The sequence below is a fragment of the Oncorhynchus mykiss genome, chromosome 5, assembly GCF_057628025.1.
Source record: "Oncorhynchus mykiss isolate SJ-2025 chromosome 5, ASM5762802v1, whole genome shotgun sequence".
In the NCBI taxonomy this organism is placed as follows: Eukaryota; Metazoa; Chordata; class Actinopteri; order Salmoniformes; family Salmonidae; genus Oncorhynchus; species Oncorhynchus mykiss.
The window spans coordinates 9,397,927-9,415,891 of record NC_143026.1 but is presented as its reverse complement, the minus strand read 5'-3'; the positions used below and the strand labels follow the sequence as shown (position 1 = coordinate 9,415,891).

Genomic DNA, 17,965 nt, shown 5'->3' with positions numbered 1-17,965 from the left:
CAGTTCCTAGGCCGTCATTGAAAATAAGAATTTGTTCTTAGTTAACTTAGTTGCCTAGTTAAAAAAATATATATTATGAAAAGCCATTCTCCGATAATTTTTCATGGAAAAGGCCGAAAGCATTTAAACAGTACATTTCATAAACTACTGACTTGTTCTCATGAGAGAGTTTCTCTTAGGGTGAAAGGTCATGAAACATCAATACATTGATAATCATTTGGTGTCAAGAAACTGGGTTTAGATCCAAGGTTGGCAGAAGGTCTTTTTACACTACAGTATGTCATGTGTAGCTTCAAAACATGAGACGAGAAGCATAGACAGGTGACAGAGTTTGAGACAGAACTTTATTGTGATAGCTCTACAAAGGTTTCCTCTGTGATCTAGGAACAGATCCTTTTTCTCTAACATTCAAACATTAGAAAACACAGCGAACTTGGGAAGTGCATGGCTTTTATCATGTGATTTGCTGTTAGCCTGCCTGATATCATGAAATGTAATTAGAAAATGGATTGGATGCGCTGACGACCACACGCTCGTCAAATAAATAGGGAATTTCGGGGACTATTCTTTTCTGCGTAATATTAAGGATCCAATCTCATCTCATCATATTTGCAAATTCTTAATTATTCTGATCTTCTGAATCACTGAGGAACAAACACTCGATGATGTTAACATACAGCAGACAGACCACATGTTGGGCACGACAACAAGGAAAGGCAACTCATGACATTAGAAACTGAAAAAAATAAAGTCATCATGCAGATTAGCAGTTCTGGTTATTAAATCAGCTGTAAAGTTGTTCTCTCCCTAACTTCTATCTCTGTCCGGATACAGTACTTTTATGTGACATCTCACGTCTCGGTTAGGACACCCCACTCCAGTTATAGAGAGGATGGTACTGCCTATATTGCCATCTTATGGGAATCTGACAGAAGCAGTGAAAGGAGGAGAACTGAAGGTAGCCATTTGCGATTGCTCTTGATTGGCCCAGGGTGGCGTTTACTCCACCTTGATAGGCCCAGGGTGAACGTTTACTCTCCCTTGATTGGCCCAGGGTGAACGTTTACTCCACCTTGATTGGCCCAGGGTGGCGTTTACTCTCCCTTGAAGCGAGGAGGCCTCTTCTCCTTGAACGCAGCCAGTCCCTCCAGCCTGTCTTTCGTCGGAATCACCTTGGAAACGAAAGACAACAACATATATGTTCTATTTTGAGTGATCCTGCGAGCGATGGTGGTTGTTGTTTTATGCGTCATACTGTGTGAGTTGTTTGATGTACAACTGAAGACTGTTCAAAGTGGTGTCCAAAGTGAGCGTAGATATGCAGCAGGTGGAAGAGGTACACTATGTCAATAGACACTATCTAACCTTGACAAAATCGTGGCATCGTTGTATGTGAACTGCATATAAAAAGAAGTGTACATTCTAAATAGTTCTAGCAGAAAAATAAGCGTCATAAATCTACAGCATCTGGGCTATTTAACAGAATATAGGCTATTTAACAGAATATGGACTATTTAACAGAATATAGGCTATTTAACAGTATTTGGGCTATTTAACAGAAGGGTTGTGGAATTGAAGTTCTTGTTCATGACTAGACGTACCTGGGCATAGCATGCTTCTTCAATTGCTAATCCCGTATTTAAATCCACCTGAAAAATATCAAGATATTAGAGAAAATAACAAACATATGCAGCAATATAAACCGTATAAAATAGCTATTTTCTACCATCTTTATTCTTGACCAGCTATGTGGTTTCCTTGTTTCATCGTTTCCTGTCATTCCTACAGGATCGAAACTACAGATGTAGCATCTTAATTTTATCACCCTGTTGCAGAAGAACATTCCTGCAATGGAAATGTAAAACTTGTAGTGTATTATTTGAGTTTTAAAAAGGCTTCTCTCGTTTGTAATTTCCACTGAAATTTCAGACTTGATTTTCCCTTATGGAAAATGCATCAACACCTACAAAAATGTTCATTAATTAAACTGAACAAAAACATAAACGCAAATGGTAAAGCCTTGGTCATATGTTTCATGAGCTGAAATAAAAGATCCCTGAAATTTTCCATACGCATAAAAAGCTTATTTCTCTCAAATTTGTTTACATCCCTGTTAGTGAGCATTTCCCCTTTGCCAAGATAATCCATCCACCTGACAGGTGTGGCATATCAAGAAGCTGATTAAAAAGCATGATCACTACACAGGTGCACCTTGTGCTGGGGACAATAAAAGGCCACTAAAATGTGCGGTTTTGTCAAACAACACAATGCCACAGAAGTTTTGAGGGAGTGTGCAATTGGCATGCTGACTGCAGGAATATCCACCAGAGCTGTTGCCAGAGAATTTAATGTTAATTTCTCTACCATAAGCCGCCTCCAACGTCGTATTAGATCATTTGGCAGTACGTCCAACCAGTCTCGCAAACGCAGACCACGTGTAACCACGCCAGCCCAGGACCTCCACATCCGGCTTCTTCACCTGCGGAATCGTCTCAGACCAGTCACCCGGACAGCTGATGAAACTGTGGGTTTGCACAACCGAATAATTACTGCACAAATTGTCAAGGAAACTCATCTGCGAGCTCGTCGACATCACCAAATGCTCATCTATGATGGCCACTGGCACACTGGAGAAGTGTTCTCTACACGGATGATTGGAGGTTTCAATTGTACCGCACAGATGGCAGACCGCGTGTACGGTGTCGTGTGGGTGAGCGGTTTGCTGATGTCAATGTTGTGAAGAGAGTGCCCCATGGTGGGGTTATGGTATGGGCAGGCATAAGCTATGGACAATGAACACAATTGCATTTTATCGCTTGCAATTTGAATGCAGAGAGATACCATGACGAGATCCTGAGGCCCATTGTTGTGCCATTCATCCACCGCCATCACTTCATGTTGCAGCATGATAATGCAGAGCCCCATGTCGCAAGAATCTGTACACAATTCCTGGAAGCTGAAAATGTACCAGTTCTTCCATGGCCTGTATATTCACCAGACATGTCACCCATTGAGCATGTTTGGGATGCTCTGGATCGACATGTACGACAGCGTGTACCAGTTCCCGCAAATATCCAGTAACTTTGCACAGCCATTGAAGAGGAGTGGGACAGTATTCCACAGGCCACAATCAACAGCCTGATCAACTGTATGCGAAAGAGACATGTCGCGCTGCAGGAGGCAAATGGTGGTCACACCAGGTGCTGAATGTTTTTTTTCATCAACGCCCCTACTTTTTAAAAAGGTATCTGTGACCAACAGATGCATATCTGTATTCCCATTTATGTGAAATCCATAGATTAGAGCCTAATGAATTTATTTAAATTGACTGATTTCCTTTTATGAACTGTAACTCAGTAAAATGTTTGAAGTTGTGTTAATAGTTTTGTTCAGTGTATAATCCACATAATAATTGACATTTCCTGTTGCTGTAGGATTCTTTTCTAGCCGTCGCAAACTGGCTCAAATGACGATCCTATATCTGTATTGAGCATATGTCTGTGCATTGGTAAAATGTTCACCAACTTTAACAAACCTACCTAGATCAAGACCCATTCCAAATTCACACCTTAAAAGGTTGAATTATACAGAATTAGGGGCAGCATTTATTTTCCTTGACGGCACAGAGAGAGGAGAAACCTACTTTCATTGGTTACCTTGACATTTAACTGAACCAGAAATATCTCCTGTAACATACTCTCCTTTAGAAAATAACCTACATTTAAAGAGATCGTTGTTGAGCAATTTTATAAAGGAATGCACAGAAGAATTTCTCTCTGTTTAAAAATGTGCATCTTTCAAGTGGGCCAGCTGTTGACCTGTATTCATATAACCCGAGAAAACTACATGAAACCAGGCTGATCTTGCGTGTGATTTGACCATTTGTCAAAGTTGGCCCCAATATGGATATTTGCAGTTTGTGTAGCCTATGATACATTAACATGGTAGAACAGGCTGTCTACAAATGACACAGCACCTGTCAGAAAGTGCGATTTATGTGTCAGTTGTGACCATTGGCCTCTGGGATAACGAAGTCACTCAACAGATTCTCTCAGGTTTCTCTGACGGCCTTCAGATGTGACATGGATCCCTTTGGCAAGTGAGCTGACTCACTGAATACTGAATCAGATGCTTACTTCAATCCTCCACCATGCTTTGTGGCACCGATCCCTAAATGCAGCAAGACCCAAGAGGCCCAAATACTATTACTAGACCTAGGAGCTCATTCCCAAATACTATTACTAGACCTAGGAGATCTTTCCCAAATACTATTACTAGACCTAGGAGATCATTCCCAAATACTATTACTAGACCTAGGAGATCATTCCCAAATACTATTACTTAGACCTAGGAGATCATTCCCAAATACTATTACTTAGACCTGAGGCCATACCCAAATACTATTACTAGACCTAGGAGCTCATTCCCAAATACTATTACTAGACCTAGGAGATCATTCCCAAATACTATTACTAGACCTAGGAGATCATTCCCAAATACTATTACTAGACCTAGGAGATCATTCCCAAATACTATTACTAGACCTAGGAGATCATTCCCAAATACTATTACTAGACCTAGGAGATCATTCCCAAATACTATTACTAGACCTAGGAGATCATTCCCAAATACTATTACTTAGACCTGAGGTCATTCCCAAATACTATTACTAGACCTAGGAGCTCATTCCCAAATACTATTACTAGACCTAGGAGATCATTCCCAAATACTATTACTAGACCTAGGAGATCATTCCCAAATACTATTACTAGACCTAGGAGATCATTCCCAAATACTATTACTAGACCTAGGAGATCATTCCCAAATACTATTACTAGACCTAGGAGATCATTCCCAAATACTATTACTTAGACCTGAGGCCATACCCAAATACTATTACTAGACCTAGGAGATCATTCCCAAATACTATTACTTAGACCTGAGGTCATTCCCAAATACTATTACTAGACACAAGAGGTCATCCTTAAAAGGTAATTCCTAAGGGGTCAATTTCAAATATGATTTGAACCCAGGTCTGCTTAGAACATCAAAATGACTTAACCTGTGCTCTAACCATTCAATAATAAACATATGAACAGATTTGGTCAAATTATAAAATACTGTACTTGAGACCAGTATGTTGACTGAAAACTGAATTTGGGGACATTTGATCACTTATTACAGAGATGGAAGAAGTACCGGTATGTATGAGTCTTACCTCTATGCCCTGGTTGATTGCCAACTTTGCCATCCTAATTGCAATGGGACCCTGAAGAGATCAAAGCAAAACAATAGTTTGTTTAGGGTCAAAAGTACATGTAAATAACTTCTTATGGCTGGGAGGCGCCATTTCCACCTTCGGATGAAAAGCGTGCCCAGAGTAAACTGCCTGCTACTCATGCCCAGAAGCTAAGATATGCATATTATTAGTAGATTTGGATAGAAAACACTCTGAAGTTTCTAAAACTGTCTGAATGACAGTCTGTGAGTGAGACAGTCTGTCTGTGAGTATAACAGAGCTCAAATGGTAGGTAAAAACCTGAGAAAAATCCAACCAGGATGTGGGAAATCTGAGGTTTGTAGTTTTGGTCTTTAGAACATTGTTTCAGGCTTCTACTATGAAGGGGGAGCGAATAAGAGTTGTTTGAATGAGGGGTCTGGAAGAAAGCCATTAGTTTAGTCACGCGTGAGTAAGAGCTCCGCTCCTTTTCATTTCTAAAGACAAAGGAATTGTCAGGTTGAAACATTATTGATGATTTATGATAAAAACATCTAAAGATTTATTCTATACATCGTTTGACATGTTTCTACGAACTGTAATAGAACTTTTTATACTTTTCGTCTGGACCTAGTGCTCGCGCCTTGTGCATTTTGGATTACTGGACTAAACGCGCAAACAAAAAGGAGGTATTTGGACATAAATAATGGACTTTAACGAACAAAACAATTTTTTTTGTGGAACTGGAATTCCTGGGAGTGCATTCCAATGAAGATCATCAAAGGTAAGTTAATATTTATAATGCTATTTCTGACTTTTACTGACTCCACAACATGGCGGGTATCTGTATGGCTTGTTTTTGTGGCTGAGCGCTGTACTCAGATTATTGCATGGTGTACTTTTGCCGTAAAACTTTTTTGAAATCTGACACAGCGATTGCATTAAGGAGAAGTATATCTTTAATTATATGCATAACATGTGTATCTTTCATCAACGTTTATGATGAGTATTTCTGTAAATTGATGTGGCTTTCTGCAAAATCACTGGGTGTTTTGGAAGCAAAACATTACTGAACATAACGCGCCAATGTAAACTTAGATTTTTGGATATAAATATGAACTTTATCGAACAAAACATACATGTATTGTGTAACATGAAGTCCTATGAGTGCCATCTGATGAAGATCATCAAAGGTTAGTGATTAATTGTATCTCTATTTCTGCTTTTTGTGACTTCTCTCTTTGGCTGGAAAAATGGCTGTGATTTTTGTGACTAGGCGTTGACTTAACATAATCGCATGGTATGCTTTCGTCGTAAAGCCTTTTTGAAATCGGACACTGTGTGGGATTAACAACAAGTTTATCTTTAAAACGGTGTATAATACTTGTATGTTTGAGGAATTTTAATTATGAGATTTCTGTTGTTTGAATTTGGCGACATGCACTTTCACTGGCTGTTGTCAAATCGATCCCGTTAACGGGATTTCAGCCATAACAAGATAACAATGGTTGTTGTGTCTACCCTGAGTCTATATAACAGGTGGTTCCCCGGTATAATTTTGCAGGTCACTAGAAATCTAATCCGTACATAAAAGGTACAACATCTGCATTCGCTCAGGTGTTATTTCTAAGAAGTTGATACATCACGACTGTGTGCTACACTCCAAATCATTCAGTGTAGCAGCCTATTCGGAGAATCTGAGAACAGGTTTGATTTCAGGGAAACCACAGAGTCAACGGCCATGTCGGAACACCCATACTCGTAAAGAGTACGCTGATTGGGTATGCAAAAATAAAACGTTTTATATTATGTGAAATTTCCAAACATTTAGTACACTTTATATGCCAGGATGTAAAAGTAATTTCATTTTTTAAATCTAGTATGAATTCGCTGCACAAATTGAGAAAGAAAATTACATTTTTAGACACAGCTGATAATCAAGTAAGGGGACACGATTTCAGACACAGCCAATGTGTAATAACATCCCTGCTTACTCTGGTTTGTACAGTGTACAATGTACAGAGCATTCGTCAAGTATTCAGACCCCTTGACTTTCCCCACATTTTGTTACGTTACAGCCTTATTCTAAAATGGATCAAATACTTTCCCCCTCATCAATCTACACACAGTACCCCATAATGACCTAGTGATAAAAGGTTTACATTTTTTTGTGCAAATTTATACAAAATAAAAAACTGATACCTTATTTACATAAGTATTCAGACCCTTTGCTATGAGACTCAAAATTTAGCTCAGGTGCATCCTGTTTCCATTGATCATCCTTGAGATGTTTCTACAACTTGATTGGAGTCCACCTGTGTAAATTCAATTGATTGGACATGATTTGTAAAGCCACACACCTGTCTATATAAGGTTCCACAGTTGACAGTGCATGTCAGAGCAAAAAGCAAGCCATGAGGTTGAAGGAATTGTCTGTAGAGCTCCGAGACAGGATTGTGTCAAGCCACAGATCTGGGGACGGGTACCAAACATTTCTGCAGCATTGAAGGTCCCCAAGAACACACAGTCACCTTTATCATTCTTATTAAATGGAAGTTTGGAAACACCAAGACACTTCCTAGAGCTGGCTGACCGGTGGAGCAATCGGGGGGAGAAGAGCCTCGGTAAGGGAGGTGACCAAGAACCCGATGGTCACTCTGACAGAGCTCCAGAGTTCCTCTGTGGAGATGGGAGAACCTTCCAGAAGGCCAACCATCTTTGCAGCACTCCACCAATCAGGCCTTTATGGTAGAGTGGTCAGACGGAAGCCAGTCCTCAGTAAAAGGCACATGACAGCCCGCTTGGAGGTTGCCAAAAGGCACCTAAAGGACTCTTAGAACATGAGATACAATCTGGTCTGATGAAACCAAGATTGAACTCTATGGCCTGAATGCCAAGCGTCACGTCTGGAGGAAACCCTACAGTGAAGCATGGTGGTGGCAGCATCATGCTGTGGGGATGTTTTCAGCAGCAGGGACTGGGAGACTAGTCAGGATCGAGGGAAAGATGAACGGAGCAAAGTACAGAGAGATCCTTGATGAAAACCTAATCCGGAGCCCCCAGGACCTTAGACTGGTGCGAATGTTCACCTTCCAACAGGACAACAACCCTAAGTACACAGCCAAGACTACGTCGTAGTGGCTTCGGGACAAGTCTCTGAATGTCCTTGAGTGGCCCAGCCAGAGGCTGGACTTGAACCTGATCGAACATCTCTGGAGAGACCTGAAAATAGCTGTGCAGTGACGCTCCCCATCCAACCTGACAGAGCTTGAGAGGATCTGCAGAGAAGAATGGAAGAAACTCCCCAAATACAGGTGTGCCAAGCTTGTAGTGTCATACCCAAGAAGCTAAAGGTGCTTCAACAAAGTACTGAGTAAAGGGTCTGAATACTTATGTAAATGTGATATTTAAATGTAGTATTTTTAATACATTTGCAAACATTTCTAAAAAGCTGTTTTTTGCTTTGTCATTATGGTGTATTGTGTGTAGATTGAGGAGGAAGAAAAACATTTTTTTAATCAATTTTAGAATAAGGCTGTAAGTTAACGAAATGTGGAAAATGTCAAGGGGTTTGAATACTTTCTGAATGCACTGTACGTACATGCTTTATCATATACTCACATTTGGGTTGAACTCGCGGGCCAGGTCCAGCGCTCTGAGGTAGGCGGCATCTCCGCTCTTGTTCTGCTCCACGGCATGGCTGACCAGGCCCAGTCTCTTCGCCTCCGTTCCGTCAATCGCCCGCGCCGCAAAGATCAGCTCCTTAGCCAGGGCTACCCCGATGGCCCTGGGTAGTCGCTGGGTACCACCTGGATGGAGGAGGTGAAGGAGAAGGAAGAGGAGGGGGTGGAGGAGAAGGAAGTGGAGGAGGAGGAAGTGGAGGAGGTGAAGGAGAAGGAAGAGGAGGGGGTGGAGGAGAAGGAAGAAGAGGGGGTGAGGAGAAGGAAGAAGAGGGGGTGGAGGAGAAGGAAGTGGAGGAGGGGGTGGAGGAGGAGGAGAAGGAAGAAGAGGGGGTGGAGGAGAATGAAGTGGAGGAAAAAGAGGGGGTGGAGGAGAAGGAAGTGGAGGAGGGGGTGGAGGAGGAGGAGAAGGAAGAAGAGGAGGTGGAGGAGAAGGAAGTGGAGGAAGAAGAGGGGGTGGAGGAGAAGGAAGTGGAGGAGGAAGAGAAAGAAGAGGAGGTTGTGGAGGAGGAAGGGGGGGTGGAGGGGGAGGAGAAGGAAGAGGAGGTGAAATAAGAGAAGAGATCAAACACTACAGTGAGTAACATTATGTTAATGAATAAATATGGCTAGCCTGCTGAAACAGAACAAAATATGAGCTATAATTCTATTTGTGAGAGCTGGCTGTTTTTATTCATACATGTAGGATTATTCATGGTTTATAACAACCAAAGACAGTCTACAACACTAACACACCTGATTTAAAACATTAACCAATCATAGAATGAAAGCCTGCGCACTCTGTGAAGCTGTCCAGGACCTTTGGAGCTGGAGAGGAGACCCCTGGTCTACAGTGCATCTTTGTTGAAGTTTTCAGTTGAGTTTATTGTGATGATTTGACAAGGAATATTCCCCACAAATGACATAAGGATGAAAAGCAGTGTTTGAACAATGCTGTGGGTCATAGCACGTTCCTCCCGGGCTGTGACCTCCTGGGCTGTGACGTACTGGACTGTGATGTACTGGACTGTAATGTACTGGACTGTAATGTACTGGACTGTAATGTACTGGACTGTAATGTACTGGACTGTAATGTACTGGACTGTGATGTACTGGACTGTGATGTACTGGACTGTAATGTACTGGACTGTGATGTACTGGACTGTGATGTACTGGACTGTGGATCGTGGTTAAACATTCTATAATACTCCACTTCTCTGTATCTTTTGGGGTGGAAAACATGTACAGTAGTGACTAAATTTCTTCCTTGTTGAAAGGACACTGTAAATCCTGACCTTTCTCATTCAGGGCAAGCAATTACCTCACTCCGTCTGTGGAAGTCACATATCTGGAAGGTGAAATACAAAGACAAAGAAGGTCTTGGCTTTTCACCACCTGAATATACAGTAACCTCATCTTGCAGGAGCTGTGATGCACTTGGCAGCAGTTATGTCAAGCCTAGATCTAGATGCATCAAATATCTAGCAGGTGAACTAAATGAGGGGTACAAAAAAAGGGAGAAATTTGAGATAAACAGCAATGTGCTTTTTATTGGGCTTCTCTTAAAAATGCTAAAGTAGATAGCTTTCCTGAAATGTGTATTTATTTATTTCACCTTTATTTAACCAGGTAGGCCAGTAGAGAACAAGTTATCAATTACAACTGTGACCTGGCCAAGATAAAGCAAAGCAAAGCAACAACAACACGGAGTTACACATAAACAAATGTACAGTCAATAACACAATATAAAAATCTATGTACAGTGTGTGCAAATGTAGAAGAGTAGGGAGGTAAGACAATAAATAGTCCATAGAGGCAAAAATGATTACAATTTAGCATTAACACTGTAGTAATAGATGTGCAGAAGATGATGTGCAAGTAGAGATACTGGTGGGCAAAAGAGCAAGAAGATAAATAACAATATGGGGATGAGGTAGTTTGGGTGGGCTATTTACAGATTGGCTGTGTACAGGTACGGTGAGCTGCTCTGACAGCTGATGCTTAAAGTTAGTGAGGGAGATATAAGACTCCAACTTCAGTGATTTTTGCAATTCCTTTGAGTCATTGGCAGCAGAGAACTGGAAGGAAAGGCGGCCAAATTAAGTGTTGGCTTTGGGGATGACCAGTGAAATATACCTGCTGGAGCTCGTGCTATGGGTGGGTGTTGCTATGGTGACCAGTGAGCTGAGATCAGGCGGGGCTTTACCTAGCAAAGACTTATAGATGACCTGGAGCCAGTGTGTTTGGCGACGAATATGAAGCGAGGGCCAGCCAACGAGAGCATACAGGTCGCAGTGGTGGTTAGTATATGGGGCTTTGGTGACAAAATGGATGGCACTGTGATAGACTACATCCAGTTTGCTGAGTAGAGTGTTGGAGGCTATTTTGTAAATGACATCGCCAAAGAAAAGGATCGGTAGGATGGTCAGTTTTACGAGGGTATGTTTGGCAGCATGAGTGAAGGAGGTTTTGTTGCGAAATAGGAAGCCGATTCTAGATTTAATTTTGGATTGGAGATGTGAGTTTGAAAGGAGAGTTTACAGTCTAACCAGACACCTAGGTATTTGTAGATGTCCACAAATTCTCCATCCAGAGTACTGATGCTAGTCGGGCGGGCAGGTGCGGGCAACAATCGGTTGAAGAGCATGCATTTAGTTTTACTAGCATTTAAAAGGCAGTTGGAGGCCACGGAAGGAGTGTTGTATGGCATTGAAGCTCGTCTGGAGGTTAGTTAACACTAACACTATGACTAACTTCCCTATCAGACTAGAATGGTGATTATATTGCTCTTGGCATTGCTCACCAAGGTAATAACCTCAGTCCGGATGCATTTCTACAGGAAATGAAACATTTACATACAAACAATGCAATGCACATAGTCCGGAGGAAAATAAAACAAGACCTTTTAAACAAACGGCAGTGTAATTCCTTGGTAATATAGGGCTTAGAGTGAATATGGGTCAGTCACTTAATTAGCAGCGTGTATTATCAGTATGTTGACAGTGATCACAGACACATTCTCACCTCCCGGACAGGATGCTCACACGTATTCAGTCATTCTGAATTGATCAGGTTGAGCTGATCGAACAGGGCAGAGGAGTGGTGGTGACAACAGTATTCTCTGTTAGTTGTGTTATCATTCTGACAGCTGCTACAGCCCACGTTGTGTCGACTAAGACAAAATGATAACGCGGAAAAAATAAGGGACATCACTAAAAAGTTACATATTATTATTATTATTGTATATTTCTATAAATTACAGGTAAACTATACACAAGGTAGAATGTAGAATGTAGCTGTTCCAGACATTCGTATGTAAATAAATGCCATCTGTTTTTGTTGGTTTGAAGCGGTCCTTGTTGCTCAACTCTTACACAAGAACTTGGATGGGAAAGTGTTTACCCGTGGAGGAGCCTGCATGAATTATCACAGAACCCTGATGGCGCAATGACAAACACTCATTTGTTGCCAATTGCTGTTTTCTCTGTGTCTCTGTCTACATCTCTTTGGACTGTGTTCTCTGTGTCTCTGTCTACATCTCTTTGGACTGTGTTCTCTGTGTCTCTGTCTACATCTCTTTGGACTGTTTTCTCTGTGTCTCTGTCTACATCTCTTTGGACTGTTTTCTCTGTGTCTCTGTCTACATCTCTTTGGACTGTGTTCTCTGTGTCTCTGTCTCCATCTCTTTGGACTGTTTTCTCTGTGTCTCTGTCTACATCTCTTTGGACTGTGTTCTCTGTGTCTCTGTCTACATCTCTTTGGACTGTTTTCTCTGTGTCTCTGTCTCCATCTCTTTGGACTGTGTTCTCTGTGTCTCTGTCTACATCTCTTTGGACTGTGTTCTCTGTGTCTCTGTCTACATCTCTTTGGACTGTGTTCTCTGTGTCTCTGTCTACATCTCTTTGGACTGTGTCTCTGTCTACATCTCTTTGGACTGTTTTCTCTGTGTCTCTGTCTCCATCTCTTTGCTTTGGATTGCCTAATTTCTTACTTGCTTCATCAACTCATAACAGTTAGCTTAAAATAGCACAACATAACATAATAACAGAACTTTGAAGGCTAAACATTTTGATTAGCCCAAAAAATGTAGCTATTGTTTACCCATTCTACAGAGTGCAAGATAGTGCACTGCAAATTCTCAGACAACATATTCAAGACATCCTTGACAAACACACAAGTGAAGAAAAAGGCAGATGAGAGATAAGATGTTACATGGAATCGTTGTGTCACTCGTCACTTACATTATTAACCACACAATTCTGGTAACTTCTGTGGCTTGACCTCGTAGCGTTGCATAACATTGTGTAACTAAGTTTAAATACACCAGGGGGAAAATGGTGCAACAACTTCTGAGAAATCATTGTCACAATGCCATTTTCCTCATGGCGGTTGGTCAATTTTCTCATTGCTTAACCATTGCCTGAACCGTAAACATTGCACAATGGGGAAAAGCTACAGTTAGTGTCTTGACATGCCTTGAGAAAGTATGATGTAGTGCAAATAGTGTTGCACAGTGCTATCATGTCAAGGAGCTGCCTTTAGGGGCGTGTGTTTGAAATCAGTGAGCCGGACAGCAAACGAAGTGAAGTGAAAATGCATTTTGGCTTCAAAGAAAGGTTCAAGGTCGGTGCTGAAGAGGACTCGTGACAGCTTTGTGAGGAGTCAAGACACTTTCTGCAGAAATGAGGCTCCTAGAATCGCAACATTAACCCTTCCCAATAGCCAGCACTATAGACTTATGTCTAGTACAATGTTGCTGTTTACCACAGAAGGTTGGGGTCAATTCAGGATTGAAATGACCAGACAATTCGTCAAGTGTAACATAGTGAAATACCTCAATAACTGAAATCTTGCTGGAACGGACCTTAGCTCTGCTGAGTACCGAATTACAAAAAGTTTGTTGAATTCCCAATGTGTTATCACTATGCTTTCAACCATCTAAAAGCACAACCAAATTCCAATAGAAAAACAATGGTTTTGGTTTAGTTGTCATCTTAAGGTGTTATCACTGCGTATTCATCCATTTAAAAGCAAAACAAAGTTAAAATGTGAAATACAATGTCTGTTTTTAAAAAACAACATAATGTGTTACCACATATAACAGCAGAACCAAATGACCTGGATTATAGTTCGGGTTACTTTAAATGTATATTGTGCAAGTGAGATTCTCCACAGATTATCAACATTGTGAAGACTTTGTATGATTACATAATAAAACTCTTGTAGTTACAATAACCTCAAAATGTGGCCATGGATGAGTTACACATTTTGGGGTTGAATAACAAAACTCCTCGGATAGTTTCATCAGAGCTACTGGCTTAACCTCGGCCAACAGCTCCGCCCCCCCACCCCCGCAGCTACTCGCCCAAGCCTCTCCAGGTTGGTTCTCCTTTACCCAAATCCAGATAGCAGATGTTCTGAAAGAGCTGCAAAACCTGGACCCGTACAAATCAGCTGGGCTTGACAATCTGGACCCTCTATTTCTGAAACTATCCGCCGCCATTGTGGCAACCCCTATTACCAGCCTGTTCAACCTCTCTTTCATATCGTCTGAGATCCCCAAGGATTGGAAAGCTGCCCCTCTTCAAAGGGGGAGACACCCTGGACCCAAACTGTTACAGACCTATATCCATCCTGCCCTGCCTATCTAAGGTCTTCGAAAGCCAAGTCAACAAACAGGTCACTGACCATCTCGAATCCCACCGTACCTTCTCCGCTGTGCAATCTGGTTTCCGAGCCGGTCACGGGTGCACCTCAGCCACGCTCAAGGTAATAAACGATATCATAACCGCCATCGATAAAAGACAGTACTGTGCAGCCGTCTTCATCGACCTTGCCAAGGCTTTCGACTCTGTCAATCACCATATTCTTATCGGCAGACTCAGTAGCCTCGGTTTTTCTGATGACTGCCTTGCCTGGTTCACCAACTACTTTGCAGACAGAGTTCAGTGTGTCAAATCGGAGGGCATGCTGTCCGGTCCTCTGGCAGTCTCTATGGGGGTGCCACAGGGTTCAATTCTCGGGCAGACTCTTTTCTCTGTATATATCAATGATGTTGCTCTTGCTGCGGGCGATTCCCTGATCCACCTCTACGCAGACGACACCATTCTGTATACTTCCGGCCCGTCCTTGGACACAGTGCTATCTAACCTCCAAACGAGCTTCAATGCCATACAACACTTCTTCCGTGGCCTCCAACTGCTCTTAAATGCTAGTAAAACCAAATGCATGCTTTTCAACCGTTCGCTGCCTGCACCCGCACGCCCGACTAGCATCACCACCCTGGATGGTTCCGACCTAGAATATGTGGACATCTATAAGTACCTAGGTGTCTGGCTAGACTGTAAACTCTCCTTCCAGACTCATATCAAACATCTCCAATCTAAAATCAAATCTAGAGTCTGCTTTCTATTCCGCAACAAAGCCTCCTTCACTCACGCCGCCAAACTTACCCTAGTAAAACTGACTATCCTACCGATCCTCGACTTCGGCGATGTAATCTACAAAATAGCTTCCAACACTCTACTCAGCAAACTGGATGCAGTTTATCACAGTGCCATCCGTTTTGTTACTAAAGCACCTTATACCACCCACCACTGCGACCTGTATGCTCTAGTCGGCTGGCCCTCGCTACATATTCGTCGCCAGACCCACTGGCTCCAGGTCATCTACAATTCCATGCTAGGTAAAGCTCCGCCTTATCTCAGTTCACTGGTCACGATGGCAACACCCACCCGTAGCACGCGCTCCAGCAGGTGTATCTCACTGATCATCCCTAAAGCCAACACCTCATTTGGCCGCCTTTCGTTCTAGTTCTCTACTGCCTGTGACTGGAACGAATTGCAAAAATCGCTGAAGTTGGAGACTTTTATCTCCCTCACCAACTTCAAACATCTGCTATCTGAGCAGCTAACCGATCGCTGCAGCTGTACATAGTTTATCGGTAAATAGCCCACCCAATTTTACCTACCTCCCCATACTGTTTATATTTATTTACTTTTCTGCTCTTTTGCACACCAATATCTCTACCTGTACGTGACCATCTGATCATTTATCACTCCAGTGTTAATCTGCAAAATTGTAATTATTCGCCTACCTCCTCATGCCTTTTGCACACAATGTATATAGACTCTTTTTTTTCTACTGTGTTATTGACTTGTTAATTGTTTACTCCATGTGTAACTCTGTGTTGTCTGTTCACACTGCTATGCTTTATCTTGGCCAAGTCGCAGTTGCAAATGAGAACTTGTTCTCAACTAGCCTACCTGGTTAAATAAAGCTGAAATAAAAATAAAAAATAAATACAAATTAATCCTATTCCTTAACTTTCATTTTTGGTTAAATTGGAGATATAATTTGTAAACTTTTTTGCAAATCCAATGTATTTTCCACATAGATTCCACGTCACAATACTTGACAAAGTACGTTAGAACAACATTGACTTAATGTGATTTATCACATACTATATATACTATAACAGAAGACATTTTTCAATATCTATATCAAAAGTACTTTTTTAATCAAATGTCAAATGCTAAATTAAATTTAGATGTATTATTTGTATTTATTTATTTAACCAGGAAAGTCAGTTAAGAACAAATTCTTATATACAATGACGGCCAACCCCGGCCAAACCCAGACCAATTGTGTGCCGCCCCTATGGGACTCTCAATCACGGCCGGTTTGAACCAGGGTCTGTACTGACCCCTCTAGCACTGAGATGCAGTGGCTTAGACCACTGAGACACTCGAGAGTCTTATTTAAAAATGAATCTTAATCAAAATGTTGTATCTTATGGAAACAGACACAGCCTTAGACATAAACTAGGCTATAGGAGGAGCTGGCAGAAGTGGTGTCGGCTGGCTGACACCCTGGGAACAACACGCACTATATAAAAACTCAGCAAAAAAATACATGTCCTCTCACTGTCAACTGTGTTTATTTTCCAGCAAACTTAACATGTGTAAATATTTGTAAAAACATAACAAGATTCAACAACTGAGACATAAACAGACATGTGACTAACAGAAATGAAATAATGTGTCGCTGAACAAGGGGGGGGGGGGGGGGGGGGGGGGGGGTCAAAATCAAAAGTAACAGTCAGTATCTGGTGTGGCCACCAGCTGCATTAAGTGCTGCAGTGCATCTCCTTCTCATGGACTGCACCAGATTTGCCCATTCTTGCTGTGAGATGTTACCCCACTCTTCCACCAAGGCACCTGCAAGTTCCCGGACATTTTCGGGGGGAATGGCCCTAGCCCTCACCCTCCGATCCAACAGGTCCCAGATGTGCTCAATGGGATTGAGATCCAGGCTCTTCAGACCTACACGCCTTACAACAGGCCTACAGCCCTCAGTCCAGCCTCTCTCAGCCTATTGCGGACAGTCTAAGCACTGATGGAGGGATTGTGCATTCCTGGTGTAACTCGGGCAGTTGTTGTTGCCATCCTGTACCTGTCCCGCAGGTGTGATGTTCAGATGTACCGATCCTGTGCAGGTGTTGTTACAGGTGGTCTGTCACTGCGAGGACGATCAGCTGTCCGTCCTGTCTCCCTGTAGCGCTTTCTTAGGTATCTCACAGTAAGGACAATGCAATGTATTGCCCTGGCCACATGCCTAAGGCACGTTCACACAGATGAGCAGGGACCCTGGGCATCTTTCTTTTGGTGTTTTTCAGAGTCAGTAGAAAGACCTCTTTAATGTCCTAAGTTTTCATAACTGTGACGTTAATTGCCTACCGTCTGTAAGCTGTTAGTGTCTTAACGACAGTTCCACAGGTGCATGTACATTAATTGTTCATGGTTCATTGAACAAGCATGGGAAACAGTGTTTAAACCCCTTTACAATGAAGATCTGTGAAGTTATTTGAAAGACAGGGTCCTGAAAAAGGGACGTTTCTTTTATACACTCACACACACCGAGTTAACCCACAATAACAACCTGGGCGGGTGGACTAGTGATGTCACCACAGTATGCTCTGCTGTCACTCACGTGGACCCCACAGGCAAGCGGTGTGTGTATGTGTAACAAGATGAAAAAAGGTACAATGAGGTATAATAAAGCCCATAAAATTGTCAGAGACTCCAGT

General features: G+C 42.1%; 1 protein-coding gene across 1 annotated transcript in view; it reads right to left on the bottom strand.

Annotated features, from left to right (window-relative positions):
• Positions 1 to 322: 322 nt before the first annotated feature.
• Positions 323 to 17,965, bottom strand: part of auh (AU RNA binding methylglutaconyl-CoA hydratase) — a 50,075-nt gene continuing 32,432 nt past the window's right edge. Inside the window, exons 7-10 of the mRNA XM_036976707.2 lie at positions 8,840 to 9,027; positions 5,219 to 5,269; positions 1,602 to 1,649; positions 323 to 1,172 (exon numbers count right to left, since the gene is read on the bottom strand). Coding sequence (XP_036832602.1) covers positions 1,095 to 1,172; positions 1,602 to 1,649; positions 5,219 to 5,269; positions 8,840 to 9,027 — 365 coding nt within the window. The 3' untranslated portion in view covers positions 323 to 1,094. The remainder of the gene's footprint in view (positions 1,173 to 1,601; positions 1,650 to 5,218; positions 5,270 to 8,839; positions 9,028 to 17,965) is intronic.